The sequence below is a fragment of the Bos indicus x Bos taurus genome, chromosome 3 (genome assembly GCF_003369695.1).
Source record: "Bos indicus x Bos taurus breed Angus x Brahman F1 hybrid chromosome 3, Bos_hybrid_MaternalHap_v2.0, whole genome shotgun sequence".
NCBI lineage: Eukaryota > Metazoa > Chordata > Mammalia > Artiodactyla > Bovidae > Bos > Bos indicus x Bos taurus.
The window spans coordinates 25,746,461-25,773,480 of NC_040078.1; the positions used below are offsets into that span (position 1 = coordinate 25,746,461).

Here is a 27,020-nt window from a genome sequence, read left to right on the forward strand (position 1 = left end):
CACCACCTGTTAGCTGTAATAGAGATGCTGTGATCGATAACAAAGCTTAGTTGAAATCCAAATATTGTAGGAGCTACAGCCCCCAAACGTAACCACACATCCCTTCCCCTAGAGAAAGCATCATCTTTCAGACAAGTATCCAAGGCTGATCATGTTGATAAGCACTCACCACCATGCTACATACTTCCTGAAACGTAAAATAAGTTCACCATCCAGGAGACACAAAGAAATGAGCAGAGCTGACATGGTCTTTTTAAATAAATCTTTATTTCTCAAACTCAAAGCTTTATTTCATCAAGTTCTAACACATTTTGCGTTGACAAGTGATTTCACCTGCATCCCATGAGAAGGTCAGTGGCCATTACCCCAAAGAGGAAACCTCACACAACCTCGGAAATTAATATTGGAAAGGCTATGCAAGTACAGAATAACAAAAAGCTTTCAATTTAGTCTAATTTGTATCTTTTCATCTATAGTAATTTGGAAATTAATGGATAAAGACTTAATTTTCCTAAAGTAGCAATTTTTTTAAATTCACTAAAAAAAAAAAAAAAGACCAGATGGCTTGAGTTTTAAAACGCCCAGAGATCCATATTATTTAACGACTTCCTCTTTAGTGGATGGTCTTCTCACCTTCGTATGCAAACACACTTGACGATTTACACCAACTCCCACTAGCCCAGGCAAAACTCTAAGCAATTTCTTTTGCTTCCACTTAAAACTATTTTTTAAGTGATAGTAAACAAGATTTAGAACTTGACCTCACAAAAAAGCATTTTCTTTCCTGATCCTCACCTTGGAAGTCTCCACAAATAATCCTGAAAGGTTGCCTGGTCTTTTAAAATATATCCCCTGCTATACACCCCTCCCTCGGTGCTCTGAATGGAACTGGCCGAACCAGAGTATGTTCCAAAGTCAGCTGTGACATTCTGGTCTCTGCCAGATGAAAAATTCAAATCCAGCCTTGGCAACTAGAAGCTCTTTCACCTCACAGAGTCCACACCAATGGTTCTTCCCCAGTGTGGAGCCCAAGTCACATACCCAGGAAGCAACTTCCCTGGGGAGCATCAGGGTCTCTGCTCACAACTACATTTGTTCTCTGGAAGAGGAAGTTTGAGCTCAGAATCCAGCTGCATCCTAAAACAAGGCACCGGGACCAGAAAGTTAACTAAAAAGGAGGTGTTCCTCAAGTTAGGAAGTCGCTTTTGAGTGGCACTATTTCCCAAAGTTCACAAGGCAGTACTAGTTCTAATCTACTGTGAAGGCAATGGGCCAGTGCCAGCAGAGAGGGTGAAGGACAAGAAGATCTGGGCTTTTAGCAATTTGATTACTAATGCATCACCACAAAACACAGGTTAACACACAGCTCTCCTGTGACTCTAATCCCCAGGGGGTAAAAAAAAGTCAAACTGGGGGAAAGAAACAAAAACAAACCTTGAATGCCAAACCACATCTGTTACCACATATTAGGAACCTAGCATCTTACCTACCCACCTCTCTCCATCTGCCAGGTCCCAGCTGTGAGCCATGCCACCTCCCACATGCAGTCAGCAGGAACCCTGATCTGAAGGTGTCAGTGATGTAGTTTGGTTTCAGAGCTGAAATTATGGAGTGAGGAATAGCGTCTCACTGCCAAGGGAAGATTTAAAGGTGAGATGAAGCTCAAGGCCAGGAATTTGATGTGTCCTGTTCTGCCAACACAAGGGGGGATAGGTACTGCTTTAATCCTGCGGCTGCTCAACCTGACTCCAAGAAGCAGGCTGGGCTAACAAGCTGCATGCCTGCAGAAAGCATCAGAAAACTGCTCGGAGCCCTGAAGCAAACGTGAGGCTGCTTGCGTTTATATTAGAACTTGCTCTTGAACTGTGGTGCCCTTGGCCACTGCCAAGTTTCACGTTACTCAATACACAAAGAAGAGGAACCACTGGACTCAGTACAGGTTCTGAGTACCTGGTGCTTGTGTGAGCAGCACAAAAGGCAGGTTCCAGCTAGAATTTCCAGACACTTGAAATTCAAGGTTACCTGGTTTATCCTGAGGCAGGCCAGAGGCTCCTAGAGCAGGTAGAGACACCGCTAACCCAGGAGGTGTTTGCGAGTGCAGCTTCGGAGAGTGCATTTTTTTTACCCTGGTGGTTCTAGAACACAGGTCTACTCTCCAACTTCAAAATGGCTGGGCTGACCAAGAACTTCAGGTGAAGGGCCATCCTGCAGCGGTGGTAAAGAACTCAGGGGCTTGAGATTTCTAGCAACTTCTGTGCCTCCCTTCATCCTAAAAGGATTAGTACCAGACAGGGAAAAAAAAAAAAAAAGGAAGTAGAAAGAACTCCAAGGTCAAACTGGAAATTTAATTATTTGATGCAGTTCTGACCCCATCTTCATCTGGACCCTGGTTACCCTGATCCATGAGCCTTCTTCCAGTAGAAGCAATACTGACTTCTGTGAGCAAGTGCTTATGTTGGCGGCTTCATCATATTTCAAAGCTTTGGTTAAACAGATCTGTTATCTTTGTGTAAACATGTTGCCATCTGACCACAATGGCAGCCTTTTAAGGTTGTGGATGATCACATAGTTTTTAAAGCTGGGGTTCACTCTTCACTGCCCTTTTTAACACTGAAGCACCCCAGGGCCCCCTCCATGCAGAACCAGTCTTGACTCAAAGCCAGCAGAGTCAACTGTAACTATCAGCTCACAGGTAACAGGAGCTAGTTACACTAAGAAGTGGCTTCTATTCGCCTTGTCCACAACAGGGATACCAACTAAGCCCTGGGTTTCAGTCACACTTGATCTGCTTTCTAGAGGACCAAGACATCACATTCCAGAACAACAAGAACAAAAAAACCCTGAAAATATAATCTTTAGAAAAAGGTAAACCACTCCTTTTCTACTAAACATTATTGTAACTTCATTGCTTCAAGCAAGGAGAAAACAATCACTCAGGGCTTGGGATTCTTATGGCCACAGGAAAACATCAAAATCAGGAGTATGGATTTGATTAAATCACTTAAGAAACCAAGCTGGCTGGCACTATGGCGTTTCTCTGCCCTTGATACCCTAAAGTGATGCTTTCTAAGAGATCCCACAAAAAGTCTCAAAACACAAAGTCCCTTATCTAAACCTACTGGGAAAGCAACAGTGGCCTAGAACTCTCCCATTTACTAAGCTTGCTTCAGACTAGAGAATAACACTGTTTTCCTTCTAAAGTGCGAGTATAAACAAGTACAGTCAATCTACCAGCGTAAGGAAGATTCTTTTTCATTCTCTCAATTCTTCCCAAATACACCAGAAATAATCCTCTCGAGGTGCCTTGGGGGCTCGCACGCACACAAGGCCCCACCAGTGGAAGGAGTGTCCACCTCCCATGCAGCACAGGGACAGCAGGTGCGAATCTAAAGCAATTTCAAACCAGGTTGTGAGTACCTGGTGCTTGTGTGAGCAGCACAGTCCACACACGTGCGGAACGCTCCACAGGTCACTCGGATCTACTGACGTTCCTGTGTTCACCTGCTGTCCAAAAAGCCTGGAGAAGGAAACCACTATTTTTTGAAAAGAAAACAAAAACAAAAATCAGCCAGAGTACTCCAGAAAAAAACAGCCAGTCATACTTGGAATGTGACCAGAATGGGTTTCCAATTAAAACATGGGAAGCCCCTCATGTCAGTTACTGCAATGACTCTAGACTCGGCACCATCCTTCGTCTTGGGAAGAGCAAAACAAAAGCGATGAGCTGATAAGCAGGGGCAAGTGTCATTCAACAAGAATTCCTTACTTAAGAAAAGAAAGATTGAACATTCACGTTTCCTATTTACAATCACCCCCCCACCACCACCACAATTCTACTTAACGTTATGTTGCATATTTTATTTTGTTTTTCAAGTTACATTTCAAGAAAAGGTCATTTTTTTTTTCTCTCAGCAATACCTCACAATTCCTTGAGATAGCATAGCATCTAAACCATAAACCATATCCAACCAGATCATAAATTCTCCAGCTATCGGCTTTGGTTTATTGAGACAAATCCTCAGCTCTGCTGACAGAGAATAAACATAAGCAATTTAGCCCCTTGAACAAAAAATTAAGCCACAAGAGCACCCTCATGTTTATCAGTTTTTCTGCCTGACTAAAACAGATACAAGAAAATAAGACCATCCGCACGACTTTCATGTTAAGTGCTGAGAATTCCAAGTGAGGGCTGACATCTCCTCCCCTAGGCTCCAGTGAGGAACCCAGCAACTGAGGCTCCTCCTGCACTGCCCACGTGCTTCCCAATCTCAACAACTGCCCGGAGCTCAGACGTTCAGGATGTGGCGTGTTACTGTCTGTTTTGGAAAGATGTGGAGAGGTCATACTTCCTTTAGCATTTTCCAAAGTGGCACTGGAATAGCAGGTCCCTTGGCTCATGATACACTGGAGACCCATTCCAATGGGCACACAAAGAAAAAAAAAAAAAAGCCGAATCAGAGCTGAGTTCTGCTTTAAAAGCCAAACACCTACATCTAGAAGGAGGCTCCCCTACCTGAGCCTTGCCCTGCCCGGGGTGGGGGTGGGGGGTTCCCCCCTGTGGAAACCCTCAGGTCTCAAGGTTAGTTACAGGGCAGCCAGGTGGGGTAGGGCTGGCTGTAGGTGAGTGGGGGGTGGGCCGCGTAGTAGTTGCTGAAGTTGCCGTCGCTGACGTAGGGAGCAGGCTGGTAGTAGCACGTGACGGTGCTGGCGTTGGGGATGATGTTCTGCTCGGCCAGCACGCGCAGGGCCAGCAGGGAGATGAGGTTCAAGGTCTGCCTGCGCTCATGGCCCATGAGGCACACGGTGCTCTCGTTGACCACCCTGCGCAGGGTCATGAGGTAGTCGTACTTGCTCCTCTCCTCCTCGGCGAAGTGGTTCTGCAGGTAGGTCTCCAGCTTCCTCTGCTGCTCAAGGATGTCGGGGAAATCGATGAAGAACCGGGAGCACATGTAGCGCTCCAGGGTCTTGATCTCATCCTGGTCGGTGGGCCGGAAGTCCCGCACCAGGAGGTTGCTGTACTTGAGCAGCCCCCCGCCCCGGATCTCCTCGGGGTTTTTGGTGGCGATGAGTCTGTTCTGCAGGTGGTCCAGGGCTTCCTCGAAGTCCCCATACACGCTCTCCCCAATGACCGTGGGGTGCAGATGCTCGGACAGGGGATGGCCAGAGCAGTCGTAGAAGAAAAGCAGGGAGTCCAGAATGATCTGGAACGAGTCCACGCTGAACTCAAACTGGCGCCGGATGGAGTCAACGAACTTGAGCTCCACGTTGCGCCCGTTCTTGTTGGAGAGGGAGATGAGGCTCCAGCGGTCAGCGTCTGTGCACACCTTCACCAGCTTCTGGACGTACGCCTCCTTCAGGGTCGTGGGGCTGATCTTGAGCTTATTCACGCCCTCCGGCAGGAAGTTCAGGAGAGAGCACAGCACCACATCCCTGACCAGCTGAAACTCGGCCTCTGTGGGAAGAGCCACGTGAAAGATGAGGTCCAGGTCTTTGCAACCCAACCCATTGTCTTTGACCAGGACGTGGCCGGCCGCAGAGCCGTTCAGCCGGATATCCTGCACTTTGATGCCTGCCTCCTCCAGCCGGCCACGGACAGTCTGCACGATGTCCTTGAGTGTGATCTCCAAGGTGGGGAAGTTGCCTCGGCCATGGATGGGCACCACCTCAGTCAGGACCTCGTGCAGACGGCTCACCTGGTCCCAGGTGAGCACGCTGAAGGACACGCAGTCCCTGGTACTGCTGCTCTCCTCGGCCATCTTGGGGGATGTTGTTGCCAGGGAAACTGAAAGGGAGGGGGGAGAAACAGAGTTAGGGTTCACTTCTCTGTGTCAAAGCAGCTCTGGGGACTCAGAAACGAGGCTGGTCTCTCTCTGAACATCCTCCTTACTGCCAAGTGGTACCTGCTGTCGGGTGCTATGGTGAGGATTAAATGAGTTAAACACGTCTAGAACAGTGTCCGCGTGGAGTGAGGTCAAAATACACATCAGCTTACCCTGTACCAATCCGACAACTTGAGCATTTTGTTTTCTATGCGGTGTGTTTGTTTTGCCCATTTTGTCTTCATGAAGGTAGGGTGGGGGTAGAATTTGTGTGTGAGGGCAAGCAGACAAACTTACTAAACCAAATAACCAAAACACAGCATCATTCAACAGAGGGTCTATAGGTTTTGCTAATTTTGCCTCTCCTGTTTTTGGCTCCCTATCTACATCCTGAGCTGGCTGACACACAGGCCACAATGCCAACACAGAACACAGGAGCCACAAAAGAAGATTTCTTCCTTCCATGAATAGATGGATTCTCAACTTTAGGCTTAGTCCTGCTAGAATCAAGTATGCTGGTACCCTCTTCACCTTCAGGACCCGTCAGCCCTGTAACAAACACTCCTGTCATCCAGGGCTGGGCCAAGAAATTGTCTGAAAGACAAGATTCCTGAGTAAGAAAGGGTTAGGTCACCTAAGTACTGGAACTGCTGACCCAGCAAGGAGGCCCCACCCAGGATGTGGGAAACCTCCTCAGGGAAGTGTGATTTTTCAACTCTATTTTGAAAAAGAATCCCTTCAACCTACCCAAGGAAAACAAAGTTAGCACTCAGTACTAGGAGAAAAAGGTTTCCCAGGTGGCTCAGTGGTAAAGAATCCATCCACCGGCCAATGCAGGAGCCACAGGAGATGCAGGTTCAATTCCTGGGTGGGGAAGATCCCCTGGAGAAAGAAATGGCAACACACTCCAGTATTCTTGCCTAGGCAATCGCATAGACAGAAGAGCCTGGAAGGCTTCAGTCCATGGGGTTGCAGAGTTGGACACAGCAGAGCAAGTATGCACTAGGAGAAAAGCATGCTTCTCCAACATCGCCTGCTAGAGCCACAAAGTTACCCTGGCAACTTGCAACTAAGTTATACTGTTCAGAAAGCAAAACAACAGATCCCTGGAAATTCTGATGTGGAATGACAAAAACAGATATATTAGAAAGTCCAGGTGCCGTGGCTCCACATGGGTCACGCATTAGCTAGATGGATGGAAGAGACTGAGGTGCTGTCCTCAGACTTCGCAGCAAACAGAGAGGTCTGCCACCCGCTTCACTTCTCTGACTTGCTACATACACAAAATCCATCCCAAGGACCTGCAGCTTCACTCACTGGAAGCTGCTGCCTTTGCAAGCACACCCAGGACGCGTAGTCCTGGGCTTCCAACTTGGGTTTTCGGTCCTGTGCTGGTGGTGCCCGGGGCCCTTGCCTTATCTGCAGAGCTCAGATTGATGGCACGGCTGTCGGTCTGTGTTGGGGGCACTAATGGACATACCAAGACAAGCAGCTTTCCAGGAGCTGGCCAGCAAGAAGGAGAGTGAGAACATGACATCTCAGTATGAGAAAGAAAATGTAATATGAAGGCAGAAGAAAGAAGTGTCAGTTGACTGGGGCAAACAGGAAAGTCACAGGAAAGCTCATTTATGGGGCAGGGATATGAGCCAGCAGAAAGGCCACAAGAGAGCTCCACTGCGGTAGAAGGCAGCAGGCAGTCAAGAACCTGGTGAGTTGTCCAATCTGGCCATCATGCGCCTCTCTCCTCAAGTCAGATCACAGGCTCCCTTTCGTAGGGAGGTTAGGGGACTGAACTTCCTGGTTGGCAGTGGGAAGGTGGATGATCATGTGATCAGAGTAGAGTCCAGGAAGACCGGTGCAGGATGGGTGCCCTTCTGCTTATTGCTGAAGCATACTTGTCAAGGGGAAGATGAAACTTTCCCTGCAAACCTGTTTGGACACTGTTAGAAAGCCCTGGGCTATCTAGATTATGCTATCAATACCAACTGAAATTTGTGATGAAATATTTGACATTTACTGTGGCTGGCCTTTGGCTTCAAGTCAAATTTGGGACAGTAGAGATCTCTCTTTAACATGCTCTTATGTACACTTGGTTCTTTGTGGCCCCTTTAATGATGATGGGCAGAGCATGAAGTACACTTGTGCCAACTGTGCAGGACACCACACAATTAAGTCCAAATGACTATAGAAAATCATGGCTCCAGCTCTGCTTCGACACCCTGCTAAATTATGATTTGGTGACACAGATTTCTGCCAGGTACGCTGACTTACCTATAAACACACAACTTGCTTTACACTGTGTATCAGATCTTAGTGTGTTTCCAAGGTTCGTATTTCTGATATGGGCATGAGAAGTCACAGCAACACAGGAGCTGAGATTCAATCAGTACTTGGAAAAGGAGGAACAATTAATTTTAAGAAAACCTCCAGGAAGAAACTCAATAATGCTGTAGAGGTGAACAGGTGTAGGAATCACTTTTGTCCTCACTTTTAAGGACTTGTTTAAAAAAAAAAAAAGTCATCTAGAGTTAAAGTCAGGACTGTTCCACCTCCAGAACAGTGACTCTTAACATTAGAACTAGGACATCTTAGACCTGGGAGAATATGAGGAAAGCTATCACTTGTTCTTGGTTGGCGGGGCGGGGGGCAGGGGGTGGGGAGCAGTGGGAAGGTGCGGGAGTACATATGCATGAAAATGTTCATATATTTTTAAATCTCTGAACTTGCCATAGATTCAAAGTTAGAATCTATTTTAGACTGAAATTTTGTAAGGTTCTAATGGGAGGAGGGGCAGAACAGTCAAAAAAGTTATGAAAAAATGGAAAGAGGTCTACTAGCCTGGTAGGAGATATGAAGCCACAAAAATTGAAACAGCATAGTACTGCCACACAAAGATGGACAAATTTATAAAACAGAATTTTTACAAATCAGAAGGAAAATCTAGTACATAAGGGGATTTACCGTATAATAAAGAAGGCATTCAAAATAGAAAAGGGAAAATTGAGACATTTGGATAGTTATTTAGATTTAAAAAATAAGACGCCTCTTTGCTTGTGTCAATCTAAGATCCAGAAGATGAATCAAAGACTTCATCTTCTAGTGTAAAAAAGATGAAGCCCTAAGAGTACTAGAAAAAACATGAAATTTATGTAAATTTACACAGAATAGGTATTCCTTTCTAAATCACACAGCAGTCACAAAAATTGATGCATTTGCCTATATAAAAATTAAAATATCTATAGGTGACAACACTATAAAGAAGTGAGAAGACAAAAGTAGGAAAATACTCATAATATTAGACAAAGTACTCACTTCCTTAACAAATAAGGAGCTCTCATGCATCAGAAATACTAGAACCCCAAGATAAAAGAAAGGGCAGAGGATATAACAGTGGCTCAGACACCTATAACATATTCAACCTTACCTTAAGGGATGGGCAAATTTAGACTTCATGTATCAGTTTTATCTATCAGACTAGCAAAGACCAATAAGCAGACACTTTTGGTACACTGCCCATGGGTTCCCTCTGAGGAAAAATGTGGGACTCTCAATTTTAAGTGGACCTGTTCTTTGGCATGCAATTCTACTTCTGGGAAGTCTACCCTGGATTTTATTCTATGAGTATACTTGCAAGTATGCACAAGGATATTCACTGAAGCATTATTTATAAAGCTACAAATACTCATCAGTAAAGAAGGTTAAATGACTTGATGCATCTATACAACAGGATACAAATGCATGCAGTTGTCCCTAAGAATGGTGGTAGCTCTATCTGTATGAATATGAAATGCTTATGAAGATTAATAAAAAATCAAGTCTGAAACTGTGTGTGTAAAGGCACAAGTCTATGCTTATACAATCAAAAATCCCTGAAAGGATACATAAGCTCAGCTTACATCAAATACCACTTCCAGGCTAGGGTACAAAGAAAACTTGTTTTATTTCTTTTGAATTTGGAACTTACATATATATTAATTGAAAAAAGTTAAAATCTTATGAGCCATGTTCCAAAATCTCTCCCCTATGAAACTTCTAATCTGCTACCTTGTTTATTCTCTTTAATTCCTTTCCTTGAAGCCCATCCCACTATCCCCATACCCATGTATCAACACCAAATGCACTTAGAAGCTTCCCCCACTTTCAGCCTAAAAACTGATCTCTAGACAGGCAGGATGAGGAGGAGGGACAGTTCTGATCTGGAAGGGCTATTATGCAATTTTCTACTTATGTGTTGTCTAAAAGAAGACGTCCATTGTGGGTCTTTTACAAAAAAAAAAAAACTCGTCTAGTGTCATTCTATTTAACATACAAAAATGTCTTCTGTAGTTTCACAAGAATTACTATTTCCCATTTCAGATGTACTATAGCTATGTCTATACACATAGCTATAGTGAGAGAGCTATATGTCTATAGCTATATGTGAGGTGGACCATAAAGAAGGCTGAGTGTTAAAGAATTGATGCTTTCAAATTGTGGTGCTGGAGAAGACTCGAGAATCTTTTGGAATGCAAGGAGATCAATCCAGTCAGTCTTAAAGGAAATCAACCTTAAATGCTGAAGCTGAAGCTCCAACACTTTGGCCACATGGTGCAAAGAGCCGACTCTGGAAAAGACTCTGACGTTGGGAAAGATTGAGAGAAAGAGGAGAAGAGGGCAACAGAGGATGAGATCATTAGATGGCATCAACTGACTCAGTGGACATGAATTTGAGCAAACTCCAGGAGAGAGTGAAGGACAGGGAAGCCTGGCGTGCTGCAGTCCATAGAGTCAAAGAGTTGGACACAACTGAGCGATGGAACAACAACAGCAGCTATCCTCATGGTGCTGCTGATTATTGCTTGCAGTTGCAAGAACCTTAATAAATGCAATAAACACTTTTTCAGGAACCCAAGATGCCTATGGTTGGCATCTTCCATGTCAACAACTTCTGACACATATATGAATAATGGAGTTAATTCTCAGAAAAAAAAACAGTCTATATAAAAGCACAGTGTGGGACATATGCTAAGTCCATGGTATAGTTGGTGTTTTGTTTTGTTTTGTTTTTGCTAGCCTTGAATTGGTCTATACACATTTGTCCATTTAGTTACTCTTTAGATTCAGTCGTGAAGCCTGAGGTTTTCTCTGTTTGTTGCAGATAGAAACATCATTTTAAAAATAGCTTTTATTTATTTAATTATTTGGCCATGCTGCTTGTTATGCAGGATCTTAGTTCCCCCACCAGGAACTGAACCCATGCCCCCTGCAGTGGAAACAGAGTCTTAACTACTAGAACGCTAGGAAAGTCCCCATGGTATAGTTTTTAATTCTCTCGATTTACCATGACTTAGATCTGGAGAAGCTCTTGAAGCTATTGAAAGCTCAAATTTAGGTTGTGTTTGTATTTGTGGTTTAGCTTATGAGAAGTGTCCCAAATAAGTTAACGATGACTATTAGAAATAAATCCTTCGTTTTCCCTCATCCCGCCAAACAATTTCAAATACCAAAGCACATTTACAAGTTACTTAGACAAACGTGGGATTACTAGAATAAATCTAAGTCATAGGCCCCAGTGCTTAGATTACACACCAGAACTTTGTGTCACAGTAGTTTTTAACTACTAGAGATCAACACTGATATAATCCCCATATAAGAGAATTACTTGAAACAGTCTCAACTCATGAAAGGCCCTGGTTAAAGGCAAATTCTAATTAGCAGAATTAACAAAATAGTAAACAGAACACAAAATAATTTGAAGCCTGGTAAATTCAAACTAAAGTACTTTTTACTGTCTTCTTACTGTCTTTACTGTCTTTTTACTGCCCTTTTACTGCCTGAGAAGCAGATTCATTGAATTTGCTCAATAGAAATTGGGAAAGCTGGCAACCATGATATCTCATTGATTTTAAGGCACCTTTTCAGGCACAAATGAGGATGAGCAGTTGCCTGCTCAGTTTAAGCTACTTAATCTTCTAAAGTTTGTCTCATGATGAACAACTATCTTAGGTACCCTTAAATTCCCTTTTCTTTTAGCATCTGGCTGAAGCAGCAGGATAAAATACACACATGAGTGGAAAACAGCTTTACAGAGACGGCAGCACAAGGTAAGAGGAAAAGATGAACTAAAGCCCGAAGATGAGACCAAGCTCCCTGAGGACAAGAGGATGTCTAACTTATCTTTGTTTCCCACTGCCTGGCACACTCAAGGCAGTTGGATCTGAAAACCACTCTGAGCCTTCACTGAAAAGAAAAAAAAAAAAAAGCTATTTCCAGTCCCGGTGGTTCAGAGGGTAAAGCATTTGCCTGCAATGTGGGAAACCCGGGTTCGATCCCTGGGTCGGGAAGATCCCCTGGAGAAGGAAATGGCAACCCACTCCAGTACTCTTGCCTGGAGAATCCAATGGACGGAGGAGCCTGGTGGGCTATAGTCCATGGAGTCGCCAAGAGTTGGACACGACTGAGCAACTTCACTTTCACTTTCAGTCCTGCTCCCTAGTTTATCTAGACCCCAGAAACAGGAGTGACAGAGACTATGAAAGCATGATGGGACTTAGGGCAAGCAGAAGGACAGGCAAGTGGTCAGGTTGGAGACAAATGCTAAGAGCACTCGTAATACTTTCAAGCCTTATGGTCGAGGGCTAGTGTCAAATCAGCACTGATTCCTCTGTGCGCCCGGCATTACAGGAAGAAGTACCCAGAGTCCTAGCACATGTGGAGAGGTCCATCTGTGAAGTTAAAGAATGGTGTGTATTTAAGTCTAGGTCCCGACATTTGTCATGGACGTCCCAGAAGGTTCTGTGGAAAAACTGCAGTGTGAATCAGGGTGCTCTCGGCTGTGGCAGCCTCTCCATCCAGCCCACAGGCAACTGAGCGGCGCCTCTGCCCTGGACCCCGCTGTGGGCTCAGAACACAAAGACACTCAAACACTGTTCAGCATTCCTTTGACGACAACATGCCCTCATACTGTTAACCAGGTGTTAACTCAATGGTCTGGATCTTCCTCGTGACCCTTTCCAGCTCAGGGTCAGAGACTCGGCCGTGGACAGTGGACCAAGCCTGCTGTCAAAGTCCAGGGGAGGTGTGTGTATATGGAACAAAGACCCTCACCACCCCTGGTTCCTGGCCCTGGGGGGAACCTTGTGCCCGTGGCTGCCATGTTCCACATGAACTCTTCTCCTCTGTGGACAACCGAGGGCACTTTAAGCAAAAAGGAACTATTTCCTTGCTTATAAAATCCTAGAGAATTTAAATAGAAGTGAAAGTAGATAGCAACACACATCATAACATCCCATCCCACCTCTTCCCTCATCTAGCTGAGTGAATGGAAACCACAGCTCTGGGCCTATTTCTTTTTTCCTATAAAATGAAGGTGTACAGGTGTGCGGACAAGCAGACAGAAGAGCACTTAGTACAAGCCACTCCATGTCCAAGGCCATCAATCCGTACAAGCACTCTACATGAAAGTAAAAGTCATTCAGTCGTGTCTGACTCTGCATGGACCCCATGGACTGTAGCCCACCAGGCTCCTCTGTCCGGGGAATTCTCCAGACAAAAATACAGGAGTGGATTGTCATTTCTTCTTCCAGGGGATCTTCCTGACACAGGGATCCAACACCAGTCTCCTGCATTGCAGGCAGGCAGATTCTTTACCGTCTGAGCCACCGGGGAAGCCCACACAAAGGATAAGGATCAGGAAAGATCAAGTGAATTGACCCCAAGTCCTCAACTCTGGAGCTAATGTTCTGACTCTCAGAACTGGTGGCAAATTCCAGGCAGGTTGAGTTCTGCCAGTAGTGAGTGGCAGGTGGGGAGAGGGCAGTAAGCTCATGCTACACACCCACATGTACACTGGGATGACCAGTTCTTGCTGCTACCAAAGTGATCTTTTCTGAAACATAAATTTTATTGGTCTTATCCAAATAAGGGAGAAAGCTGCCTTCTGCTAACTATTTAACCATGACACCTTGTCTTCCCATCACTCCTCATCACCACCATTTACACTAAAGACAGCAAAGCTTCAGTCAACCAGCCTTCACTGCCAGGTTGAGCGCAGACTCCAGCTGAGCAAAAGATGTGAATCAGGATTCGGTGGCTTAGAGGTGCCCCTCAGAGAGGCACCAGTGAACTGAAGCCCTTGCCAGGGTGCAGGAAATCCCAGTTCTCACGGCGGGGGTGCCTGCACATCAGCTGTTTCATAACAGAAACATTTAACTAATTCTCAACCACATCCTTTCCTCACTGGCTTAATTTTACCATATGCTTAGATGCTCTGGCCAGTACTAAGAGGTGCAGAGCCTCAGGGGCTCTTCCTATAGAGACGGCCCCAGGTCGGTGCCCTATGAGCCACTAAACCAAATATCTGGCAATGTCCCAAACAGACGGCATCATCTACTCAATGGACATGAGTTCAAACAAACTCCGCTAGACAGTGAAGGATAGGGAAGCCTGGCAAGCTGCAGCCGACAGGGTCACAAACAGTTGGACACAACTGAGCGACTGAACAACAACAACAAACAGGCAGCAAAACAGTGCTGGAAGTTCATCTGGGTCAACCTGTTTGATTCCTTAAACAATCCTGCAAGGGAGATACTATTTCCTTACTTTTAAAGGTGGGGAAGCTAGGGAACAGAGAGACTACACAGTGTTAACTGTCCAAGGACACACCACTCAGAAGAGACAGAAATGGGACTTAGGAGGCTTCCTGGGAGGCAGGTAGCTTTGGCGTACATGCTGGGGTCAGAGCACGGATTTGAAGGTAAGCTGGTTGCTCAGGAAGCTGTAGGAAGAAGATGGCAATAAGAAGAAAAGAGAGAAGAAAGGTATGAAGCTTTGTAATAAGATGGTGGGAAAGAAGTTGGCCAGAAGTGCTAAGGCCCCCTAGGTGGAGTAATACCATACAGCAACTGGCAAAGCAAGGTCTTTAGAACCAAAGTATCTAACAATTGTCAGCACAGAACTCTCGCCCTCAAAAGCATCACGGATGTGAGGGTGTATCCAGCCTGGTGGGAGCCACCAGAATTGAACGTAACTAAGTACAGACATGCTAAATAGTCATGAGAATGAGTGTTGTAAAGGAACAATGGCTGAGAGGTGAAGGCCTTGGATACTCCCTTCTGAGGAAGCTCCAGGATGCTGGCCAGGTCAGGAGTGGTGGTGATTTCAGAGAAAGCAAGTGAGGAAGGGACAGGGAAGCCAAGAATGGAAGGAGCTGGGGCAGTCAGCTTGCTGAGCATTAAGAGGAAACAATAATAGCGCAGGAGGGAGCTTTTAAGAATGAGCTGATCCAGGTCTGGATCTGCAGCTAAGGTGCATGCTCTGCTCACAGAATAAAGGAGCAGCCTTTGGGAGTTGCTCTGGTGACTGGAAGATCAGGACTGTGAATCTGCTGACGAAGCAACAGAACAGGATACTTCCTGCAGACAAGAGAGCAATTTGATGGGATCTGAGAACAGATAACCCCACTGGAGCTGCAGAGAGGAGGTAGACAAATTGGCAAGAAGTGACCAGGACTCCAAGGGCTGATGCAGGAAGGAGAGCTGGAACACACCTGAAAACAGAAACTCCTGGAATAGACTGACAAACGCCTGCACATTGAACCTAAGGCTGGACACCTGCCTCTTTTCCCATCAGCATGTAGTCTGACCCCTGGCAACCTTTTATCCTCGAAAGAGAGTCATGCGCTTGGAATGACCATGGACTTCATATATGCTGCAGCAGATAAGTGGGCAGAAAGCAGAAAAACCAGGGTCAACAGGGATTCAGTCTTCTGCAGTGAAATCCTCCTTCACTCCTTGAATTCCTAGGGTGGTGAAGGCCAAAGTTATCTAGGACCAGGGAGCAGCCTGAGGAAGCCTTCTGTCTGCCAGCCCCTTGGCAGGCCTCCGGATGAGCCCAGCACCTGCAAGGCAGCTACATTCTGAAAACTCTCCCACCACCCCAAAACACACTACAAAGTCACAGATAACCAAGACGCACACCTGTGGTTTATGTACATGGAATAAGAGTTTACGTTAGCAGACAGCCCAGAGCAACAGAACCAGATACAATAATGCCCTGTTTATTAAAAGTATAAGAAAATACATTCTTTGTTGACTTTTTCCAAGAAATTATGTTTGCAGCTGAAGTTGTGATGTTGAAGCTGAAGCTCCAATACTTTGGCCACCTGATGTGAAGAGCCGACTCATTGGAAAAGACCCTGATGCTGGGAAAGAATGAGGGCAGGAGGAAAAGGGGAAGACAGAGGACAAGATGGCTGGATGGCATCATTGACTCAATGGACATGAGTTTGAACAAAGTCCAGAAGATGGTGTAGGACAGGGAAGCCTGGGTGCTGCAGTCCATGGCGTCACAAAGAGTTGGACACAACTGAGCAAATGAACAACAACAACGTTTACAGTTGCTTACTCAACCACCCGCAGACACACTCCACCTCAGTCAGAATAAAAAGTGCCCCTTGCCTCAAAGCCATGCCCAGTTCTCAGGTCAGTGATACAACAACTCAGCAGGTGGTCTTTTCTCATTCAGCCCCGGCACACTCAGCCAGAAGCCTCAATCTGTTTTCTCAGTTATCAGCCTCCTCCTGGCCATTTAGCTCTGATGTTTACTAGAGTCAAAAATTTTGGTTCAGTTCCCACTGTGACTGTGATGCTGCCTGAGCCAAAGGCAAAGAGTGTCCCAGGTGGAAGCGGAAGCAGGCACAGAGGCAAGTGTCCCCTCGCTCTGCCCAGGTTTTCCCGGAGAGAGGCACCTACCAGCCGCCCCTCCCCACTGATGCCAACATATAGTTTTCCTAGCTATCAATGCCTGGGCCCCACCCACAGACACCCACCCTAAGATGACTCCGAACAGAAAGCTCGCTCCTGTCTTTCAAAATAGGATGCTTAAGCAAGTGTGGCTGGAGAGATAACACTGGAAGAAGTCATGCTGTGGCAGCAAAACAGCATGAGACAGAATCAAAACACTGGCCCAGATGTTATAACAGGAACACCACAGAAGTTCAAGTGCTTAAAGGAATACCCTGAATCGTGGCAAATGCAAATATTAACAAGATCAGAACATAGATATCTTTGGAAGGGAGAGAGGCATAGAAGCCTTGATGTTTCCAAGGTGTCAGCATGATTATACTACATACACAACTGGAACTGGAAATAATCCTTGTTGCTACTGGGTACCTCCCTCCCTCCTACCAAATGCCTCTTTCTAAAGCAGAGATGTTACTGGTCTGAACTCATTTAAAGAGATCCCCAGAGCCGGTCCCACAGTTTCAGACATTGACTAGGCTGAGAAAATAGGACGATTCCAAGGAGACCTTACAGTAAAGATGAACAAGTTTACATACAATCCATAGGGTTTAAGGGCTGAGAGCTTCCAGGTTTTATCAATGGTTATGTCCACAAGCTACTTTACCATCTAACTTTCTGGTTCAGAGCTTTGAACAGTTGTCAGTTGTCTAAAAGGACAACTCAGTCAGCTAAAAGCCCCATCTCATCACAAACAGCATACTTGGGCCTTATCAGCAAAGGGACAATCAACTCTCAATTGCTCAAATGCACCACAGCACTTCTCTGACTCTGAATACATACACCCCCTTCGCTGATACCTAGCAGGAGCTGCCTTCATTTCCATGAGTTACATATACAGTTCCATGCCAGTTTTAGTTTTGCACAGATCCTTCCCTGCAGAGTTAACTCGCATAGCAGGTATCTGACCTCCAGGTACTGAGCATGGTGGCAGCCAGAGCAAAGACCACCAGGCTCAGTGGCCCCTCTGATACTGCTAAGAACAGAAATTTATTAGGTGGGAGGATGAGGAGGCAGGGAGGGACTGAAGGGATAGGATTTAAGTGAAGCAATGAGACCATGGAGTGATGTCTATTTCTGCACCAATGGCCAAACCACCCCCTTGTCTTTGGTGTCCCCCATTGTGTGAGCCCGACCATGCATTATGGCTCACTGGGATGCTTGTCATCAAATGAGCATTTACCAAGTAGCATCAAACAGCATCATGTGTTGCTGTTATCAGGCATCTTGTAGACACCTTTTACATAACAGCTATTTCTTCTCCCATTTTCAAGTTTTAATTGTTGACTAATTAAATTTTGGATTCCCGATCCCCAGCCAGTCTCAGAAGATTTTTACCTGCAATTCTTTGAAATTCTATAACATTATGATTATTCCCTAGGAAACTATAGAAAAACAAGAGAACGAGTGCAGGACTGGGACTCAAACATCCTGTATTTCAGTGTCAGGTTTGACACACACAGTGAATGATTAGATAGGCCACAATGACTGAGCTTCCTTTCATTCTTTCGGATATCAGAGTGCCTACAGCATTCCGAGCACTGCTCTAGGAGTGTACAATCCGTGAGGAAGCAAGAGACCAAGATATCTGCCCTCACAGAGCTTAGATTCTAGCTCACACTCCTTCTCTAAAACCTCTTGTTATTAACTCTTGACTCCCACACACAGAGAATCAGGATTTGAGAATGAAACATTTCTTGCAGATGGCCTGGATCTGTGCCACCCGATAATGCACCACAAGTCGTCGGGCACCTGAAATGGGACAAGTCCAAACTGAGATGTGCTGTCTACATAAAATATACACTGGATTTCAAGCACTGCGTACAAGGGGGAAAAGTAAAATAACCCATTCATATTTTTATACTGATTACACATTGAAAAGATAGTATTTGACATGACGGGTTAAACAATTTTTTTTCACCTGTTTATTGTAATGTGACTACTAGGAATGTAATCGTGATTCATATCTCTATTGTCCTTCTTACAATGAAGAAACTAAAGAGGTCAAATCTGAAGAGATAGTGGTGCTTCCAGGGCCAGAACCCAGGTGTCCTCACAACTAAGGTGGCTTCAGAGGCGGGGGAGGGGGTGGGGGGAGTGGAGGAGGATGAAGATAACAAAGGGGTTGGGCATGGGAGACAGCAGAAGTGCCCATGCCTCATCCAACACCCTCAGGCCAGCACCTGGTCACACAGCAGGTGCCCAGGCAGCACCCAGTTCATCTCTGTGTCTGGATCAGCACCCTTCCCAGGGCTGGCCAAGCCCACGCACAGTCAGTTGGCTGCGGTGGTACTGACACCCTCAACCATCACAAGCATGGGTCAGGGATAAACAGGGCATGTCTGGGGGAATGGGGTGGCATTCCAGGCAAGGATCACCCCTGCTCCCATTCTAGTAAGGACTACGCAGGGCGAGAAACGCTTACGATGCTGATACGAGATGGTGGGAGCAGTTAGTTCAAGGTTCATGGATAATTTTCTTCTCAAAATGCGTTTACAGGGAGTGAATATAGAGACAGATGTGGAATTTTCTGTGCTCATCCAACGTTAAGATCAGGTTTGGGAAAAAAAAAAAAAACAGAAAATAAGGTACAAGGTAGAACTGAAAAGAAGTACTGATGAGGAGGGGATGGGATACGGGCATCACCAGGTGGGGTAAGAACATAAGTTTCTGAGAAGGGTCCAGAACTAGGTCAAAACAGAATATGGGGAAGGAGGAGGAGCATTAGCTTGTTCAAATATTTGTGTGTTCCATGAGGTAAGGGAGGGCAGTTAGGAAGGGGGGTCAGGAACGAATGGAAGGTGGAAAGGTACAGGTCCCAGAAGAAGCCAGTCTTCTAGAGGGAGGCGTAGTTCCTATGAGGTTTGTGAAGGTGCTGGAGGTGGTGGGTGGAGAGCTGGCCGGAGGGAGAGAGAGGCTCTGGGCTGCCGCTCTCATGAAGCAGCGGTCTGCAGACCGAAACCAGGTCAGCGATGGCAGCGGGAAACAAAAAGTTCAAAAAGAGAAAGACTCAGCAGATCAAGCAGCCGAGTGAACATGGAGAGAAAGGCTGAGTGAGCACTGTGAGGCTGTGCTGGGTGGATGGGCAGAGAGGAAGAGCTTGAAGGGAGTGGGTTCTGGAGCTAGGCCTGAGGACTTCCAGCTGTCAGCCAATTAGTCGTCACTGCCCATGGGCTCCAAACCTACACCCTGGAGGCCTCTGTTTTTAAGAGGCCCCGAAGCCACCCAGCATTTTGGGCCTGCAGCTTTCGATCCAAAAATGTGTTCCAGCACCTTGGCCCACCAGGACACCATCCCCTGAAAGGTGCTTCCCTCTCTGGAGGAGTGGCAGTGGACCTAGTTAACAGGCACGCAGGCCTGGCACCCGGCATTCAGCAATGAGCACAGACTCCTGCCTTCCTGGGGCTCACATGCGAGTGGCTGCAACAAATCAGCAGAATCCAAGTGCCCGAGGACATTCTGAGGCTGGCCCAGCTCCATTTGCATCCAGAGCATTTCCACGGGCCTTTTCACATACCATTCCCTTGGCCTCCTTGGCACCTGGCACAAATGCCTGCCTCGGAAGCACTTAACCACTTACAGACTCGGTCACTGTTATCCAAGAAATAAACACTTTATACAGTTGGGTGACCAAGACTCCCAAAGGCTCCGAGACTAAAAAACATCCTACGTGGAGAGTTGCTTAACGTCAGCAATTATTTCTTCACATTTGTTTTCCCCTATTGTTCCAAGAGGTTCTGCAAACAGTTCTAGAACAGGCTACAGGGCCCAGCTGCACAAAATCTATGAATTCTAAACAATTCATAAGGCTTCTTTACACAGTTGGGCTATACAAAGATGCCATTCCCATTTAGAATTCCTCTAAACAATTTAAACTCCAAAATTGACTTCCTCATTAATCATGTAGTGAAAGGATAAAAAAGTTCGAGACCAGCAGCTCCGGAAGCATCACAGATCAGCACTACTGCTGTACCCAAATGGCTTTAAACACATAAGCGTTTCTTGAAACACAGAGGTGTTGGCTTCATCACAATATTGCTTATGCCAATTTATTTAACATGTTACAGTCAAAACACCAAGATGGCAGAAAGCATTTTTCTATGTTGTCTTGTTTACCTCAGTGACAACACACAAAAGCAATTGCCCTTATCTAACCCGAGTAATGTTTTATCGCAAGAAACACCTCAGATTCTGCGTTGCTTCCCTTTAAGTCCCGCCCCCATCCCATAACAACAAGATGCAGCCTAGAGTCTGGGAAACCCAAACACAGAGACTGAGAAACCCAAACACATCATCACAGGTTTAACTTAACTCATGAAACTAGTCCTGGGTATCTACAAGATGTTTTCTTGGTAACACTGAAAGGGTTTACCACATCCGTTCACTGTTCTTGGCTTGTCATTCTTTAGGGACTGACACCATACACATAACATATCAAAGATGAAAATCCAGACAAGGGTACTACATAATTGAGCAGCTGAAAAAATCATGACATTTTCTAATTTTGTATCGAATGTGCCAAGTTTCTGGCACTGGGAGAACAAGGACGCTATAGTCCACAGGAAGTTATCTTTACTGCCAGGCAGTTCCTCAGACTGTCATAAGTGTGAAGACTTCTGTGTTCTGATGGGCAGTGCTCAATGTGTACAAGCCGGCCTGGCTTTGAACAGGACGACGCAGACTCAGTGGGGCACTGCTGGGGGTGGGGGTGGGGCCGGGGATTGGCTGCAACTCAGGATGTGATTCGGATGGCTACTTGCACTCCCAGGAGAGCTGAGGATGCTAAGTAGGCAGAGCCGGGCGCTCGACTAAATCATGGCCATTCTGACAAACAGGCCAAGTGCCAGCCAATCCTTTCCTTCAATTGCCCCAGCTTAATCTCTGGATACAACATAGGTATCGTGGAAGAAACTCAGAGTGCTGCTGCTTATTCCCTGCACACACAGTAACTTAGGAAATTTGGGACTGTTGTTTGGGTAACAATTTAGAGGCAGAAAAAAAAGTTGTTGTTTTTTTTACTTTGATGTTAAAGTTATCCACAGCTACCTGAACAATTATATACAATATACCCAAATCTGCTTTCCAAAAACTTCTTATTGAGAATAAGTGGACTCTAAAGGTGTGGGTATACCTTAAGACACAAGCTTTGAGTTATCTCAAGTAAAAGCTTGACTCCAGAGATACTAAATTTTCTATCTTCACAAACAAGAATGTCAAAGGGCAGAACTCCTGCTGGCTCACCTCCAAGCTTCCCTGAAAGGGAGAGAGTCAGCGTTTTCCAGTGCCCACCCCCAGCCCCTTGGATAGCAGGGTCTCAGGGTCTCCAGTTCAGGACTCAGTCCCTCCATAACACCTCTGCGGATTTAAGAAGGCGCAATTCCTGGTAAGCACTCCTACCCCCTTGACAGCTCTGGCTCACTAGCCAGCTGGCTTCCCTGCCAAGTTACTCACGCTGAAAGGTTAGTGTAGCCAACAATGGCCACTCACATCCCACCCCCACCATCACCACCCGCTGCAGGCAGCTGGGCCAGGCCAGGAGCCTACTTCAGGAGGATTTAATAATCTTCACTTTACTTCCTGGGGAGCTTCAGGTTCCCATCCCACCTACCAAATCTCCTGAATACCAACTGTCACAATACAAATGATTACACGGTCTTTACAAAGGCTTCCTGTAATAAGTGCCCTGCAACACTCCACGGTGTGCATGTTATAACTCCATTACAAACAAATGGACATTTCAATGACAGCAGGTCCCTACCTAAGACAAAGATTTAGTCAACCCTTCAGAAGCCTCCCTTCGGAACAAAAAGAAAAAAAAAAAAAGAAGGGGTGGGGGGCAAGGCAACTGAGCGGATCCCTCCCGCGGGGTCCAGCCCTAACAGTAGGTTCCAGTGAGCCCGGGTCATCTCACATTCTCCAGAGAAACTCGCCAGTCATTTCCCTGGAAATCCTCCCTTTCCTTCGAGGTAGCTCCGTTCTGTTTTCTCCGGCAAGTGTTCGGCCTTTAGGTGTGCAGGTTACCAACCTGTATCTCTTCAGGTTCGTCCCCCTCGTCCGACTCCCTCCCACCGCCGCGATCTGGACTGCGACACCTCCCGGGCACCGTGCCTCTAAGCCGCCCGCGGCTCCGCTAGCTAAATTGACTGACGGCCGTGGCTTTCAGTAGACAGGCTAAGCAAGTTTCACTCCTACAAAGGGAGGAACCAGATCACCGACGCACTATTCCCGAGGAGTTTCCGAGAGAGGAGCAGCGCACCAGTCACTCGACTGGATCTCTTTGCGGCTCTCAGGGTCCCCAGTCTAGTGAAAACCCAGGAAAAGTTAGGGATCTCCGCCCTCTCCTTCAAAACCCGGCTCGGGCTCCCAGGCCAGATACAGTCACCGACCGCTGCGTCCCTAACTGCGCCTTCCGAAACCGCCGCATTTGAATTCTCTCTTGACCGGTTGGCCGAGGTATGCACGCCCGCGGGAGCGCCGGGGCGAGCCCGAATGACCGCAAGGGAGGCAGGGGTGGCGCGGGCGCCATCGGACCGGGGAAGGAGCCGAAGGCCCCCATCACATACTCTTCGGCCGTCAGGCCCGCGCCCGGCCACTGCGCAGTCAGCGGGACGCGCGCAGCAGGAACTCGCTGAAGTTTGCCAGCCCCAGCCGAAGTCTCTGGAAAGTTGTAGCTCCCTCTCGGAGCGTCTCGCCTGGCCCACGGGGTTGGTCCGTCTAGGGGGCGGGGGTGACGTCGCGGGAGCGGGAGGGAAAGGGAGCATAGGGGCCCGGCACCTGTCCGCACCTCCCCCTCCGGCCCCGCGCCCCCACCAGGCTCGGCGAAGACTAGAGCTTTGCTGGGCCGGGGTAGACCCCCCCACCGAAGGCAGAGCGCGCGGCTCTCCGGGACTGTGCATCCTCGCACCTTTAGAGGAGGGGGCCGTGGACTCACCTGGGCGGCGGCGGAGACCACAGAGGCAGGTCCTTGGCGTGGGCAGCCCCCCAGTAGGAGCGGCGCGGTCACTACAGCCCCCGGGCAGCGGCACTGAGTGAGCCGTCTTGCCGCCGCCCCCTCCGTTCTTATACGGCCTAACCACGCCCCCGCCCTCCGCCACCGCCCCCACCCCCGCCCCTTAGCCTGCCCTCCCGGGGGAGCAAGGGGCGGGGCGGGGCGGGGCGGGGCGGGGCGGGGCGGAGCCGGCGCCCACAGGATCCTTCCGCCTGGGCGCTGACGGCCCGGGCAGGGCGAAAGGTGCCCTCTGATTGGCTCCTCGAGTGAATGGTTGCTGAGAGACGAGTAAATCTTCTGCGGCGGGAAGCTGCCGGGGTGCCCAAGGAGGTAGCACTGCGCAGGCGCAATAGACAGGGGCTGCGTCGACAACCCCATAACTTTGGTGTTGATAGGACTCCTTTCTTTCTACTTTCCGCTACCCTCTTTTCCTCCATTCCTATCATAACTTCTCACCCAAGTTTTTTCCATCTCTATTCCGCTCCCTCGCAGGCCTGTTTTTCTTTTGCTTCTCTGTGGATTTTTGCTTTAGGTCTCTCTCCAGGAATGGAGAATGAAACCCCCAAACCTACCTCCGACGTGTGTTTTGAAGTCGGAAAAAACTTCTGATGCTGAGCAAGGAGAGCCTTCCTGATTCCCCACGCAAATTGCCTGGAGGTCGTTGGGGAAAGGACCGGCACAGTTGGTTCTCTGGCGCAGTTACCACCTGTGTGCAGTTAGAGGGACTCAGGGCCTGGAGGAATCCATCGCCAAGGTTGGCAACTGCGACAGCGTCAGCCCAACTCGGAATGTCACAGGGCTCAGCCGTGTATGTTATACAACATGCAGGCGGGGCTTGGACGCCGTCCAGGCACTCCATAGCAAGTGGTTTCGAGTCCAGATTCTAAATTCAGATTAACTGAATCTCCAGTCACCACCTAACTATCTGTAAGGCCCTGGGCAAGTAACTTAACCAACCCTCCATAAATCTCCGTTTCTTCACCTGTACGGTGGAATTAAAAATCAAACAGCTTTGTAGGGTTATATAAGTATTAAATAAGAAAATGGAAAGCTAGCAGTGCAGTGCCTGATATAAAGTGTTTGGTAAATGTTATTTATATCAAGTAGTAGCTTTTGTTATTTATCAATAAACATTTTTGGAGCTTGTACTAATCTGCTGGGTTGTGGGGAAAAGATTACTTCCTACACGCAGTATTTCTCTACCTTGCCCCTTCCGTCCCTGCCTGATACAAGTGTGGTTCTCACTGTCTACCAGGATGGAGCTCTCAAATATATGCCTTCCCTGGGGAGGGCAAGGTCCCCTGGAACGCTAAGGAAATAGGATATCAGTATGAATGCTTGTAGAGAAAACCACAGTGACTATTATTGTACATGAAATCAGGATGGATGGTCTAATTCTTTTTTTCTTTTACTTTTTGTTTTTGAGGGTATCAATTTGGTTAAGTGCTTCTGTGTACTGACAATTTCTACGCATGTGTCAGTTCAGTTCCCTTTGATTCAGTCGCTCAGTCGTGTCCGACTCTTTGAGACCCCATGAATCGCAGCACGCCAGGCCTCCCTGTCCATCACCAACTCCCGAAGTTCACTCAGACTCATGTCCATTGAGTCAGTGATGCCATCCAGCCATCTCATCCTCTGTCGTCCCCTTCTGCTCCTGCCCCCAATCCCTCCCAGCATCAGTCTTTTCCAATGAGTCAACTCTGCATGAGGTGGCCAAAGTACTGGAGTTTCAGCTTTAGCATCATTCCTTCCAAAGAAATCCCAGGGCTGATCTCCTTCAGAATGGACTGGTTGGATCTCCTTGCAGTCCAAGGGACTCTCAAGAGTCTTCTCCAACACCACAGTTCAAAAGCATCAATTCTTTGGTGCTCAGCCTTCTTCACAGTCCAACTCTCACATCCATACATGACCACAGGAAAAAACCACAGCCTTGACTAGACGGACCTTTGTTGGCAAAGTAATGTCTCTGCTTTCGAATATGCTATCTAGGTTGGTCATAACTTTCCTTCCAAGGAGTAAGCATCTTTTAATTTCATGGCTGTAGTCACCATCTGCAGTGATTTTGGAGCCTAGAAAAATAAAGTCTGACACTGTTTCCACTGTTTTCCTATCTATTTCCCATGAAGTGATGGGACTGGATGCCATGATCTTAGTTTTCTGAATGTTGAGCTTTAAGCCAACTTTTTCACTCTCCACTTTCACTTTCATCAAGAGGCTTTTGAGTTCCTTTTCACTTTCTGCCATAAAGGTGGTGTCATCTGCATATCTGAGGTTATTGAGATTTCTCCCGGCAATCTTGATTCCAGCTTGTGTTTCTTCCAGCCCAGCATTTCTCATGATGTACTCTGCATAGAAGTTAAATAAGCAGGGTGACAGTATACAGCCTTGACGTACTCTTTTTCCTATTTGAAACCAGTCTGTTGTTCCATGTCCAGTTCTAACTGTTGCTTCCTGACCTGCATACAAATTTCTCAAGAGGCAGGTCATGTGGTCTGGTATTCCCATCTCTTGAAGAATTTTCCACAGTTTGTTGTGATCCACACAGTCAAAGGCTTTGGCATAGTCAATAAAGCAGAAATAGATGTTTTTCTGAAACTCTCTTGCTTTTTCGATGATCAGAGGATGTTGGCAATTTGATCTCTGGTTCCTCTGCCTTTTCTAAAACCAGCTTGAACATCAGAAAGTTCACGGTTCACATATTGCTGAAGCCTGGCTTGGAGAATTTTGAGCATTACTTTACTAGCATGTGAGATGAGTGCAATTGTGCGGTAGTTTGAGCATTCTTTGGCATTGCCTTTCTTTGGGATTGGAATGAAAACTGACCTTTTCCAGTCCTGTGGCCACTGCTGAGTTTTCCAAATTTGCTGGCATATTGAGTGCAGCACTTTCACAGCATTATCTTTCAGGATTTGGAATAGCTCAACTGGAATTCCATCACCTCCACTACCTTTGTTCGTAATGATGCTTTCTAAGGCCCACTTGACTTTACATTTCAGGATGTCTGGCTCTAGGTCAGTGATCACACCATCGTGATTATCTGGGTTGTGAAGATCTTTTTTGTACAGTTTTTCTATGTATTCTTGCCACCTCTTCTTAATATCTTCTGCTTCTGTTAGGTCCATACCATTTCTGTCCTTTATCAAGCCCATCTTTGTATGAAATGTTCCCTTGGTATCTCTAATTTTCTTGAAGAGATCTCTAGTCTTTCCCATTCTGTTGTTTTTCTCTATTTCTTTGCATTGTACCCCCTAATAATTGCCACCCAGATCAAGATACAGAACATCTCCAGCTTCCTCATGCCCTTTCCCATTCAGTGTCCCACAAAGGTAACCATGCTCTGATCTCTGTCACCAACATCTGAACTTGATTTGGATGAATTACATCGGATGTGCACTTTTGTGTCTGGCTTCTTTCACTCAACAGTGTCTGTGAAAC

General features: G+C 46.7%; 1 protein-coding gene across 2 annotated transcripts; it reads right to left on the reverse strand.

Moving 5' to 3' along the window:
* Nucleotides 1-247: 247 nt before the first annotated feature.
* TENT5C (terminal nucleotidyltransferase 5C) lies at nucleotides 248-23,637 on the reverse strand. 2 transcript variants are annotated; one of them, XM_027535727.1, is made up of 2 exons: nucleotides 23,529-23,637; nucleotides 248-5,782 (listed from the first exon to the last, which is right to left on the reverse strand). In XM_027535727.1, exon 2 carries the CDS (start codon nucleotides 5,754-5,756, stop codon nucleotides 4,581-4,583), a length of 1,176 nt encoding a protein of 391 aa, XP_027391528.1. In that variant the 5' UTR covers nucleotides 5,757-5,782; nucleotides 23,529-23,637; the 3' UTR covers nucleotides 248-4,580. The 2 variants fall into 2 exon arrangements, with proteins under 2 accessions (XP_027391528.1, XP_027391524.1); XM_027535723.1 differs by lacking the exon at nucleotides 23,529-23,637 and adding an exon at nucleotides 22,623-22,717.
* Between the last annotated feature and the right edge of the window lie 3,383 nt (nucleotides 23,638-27,020).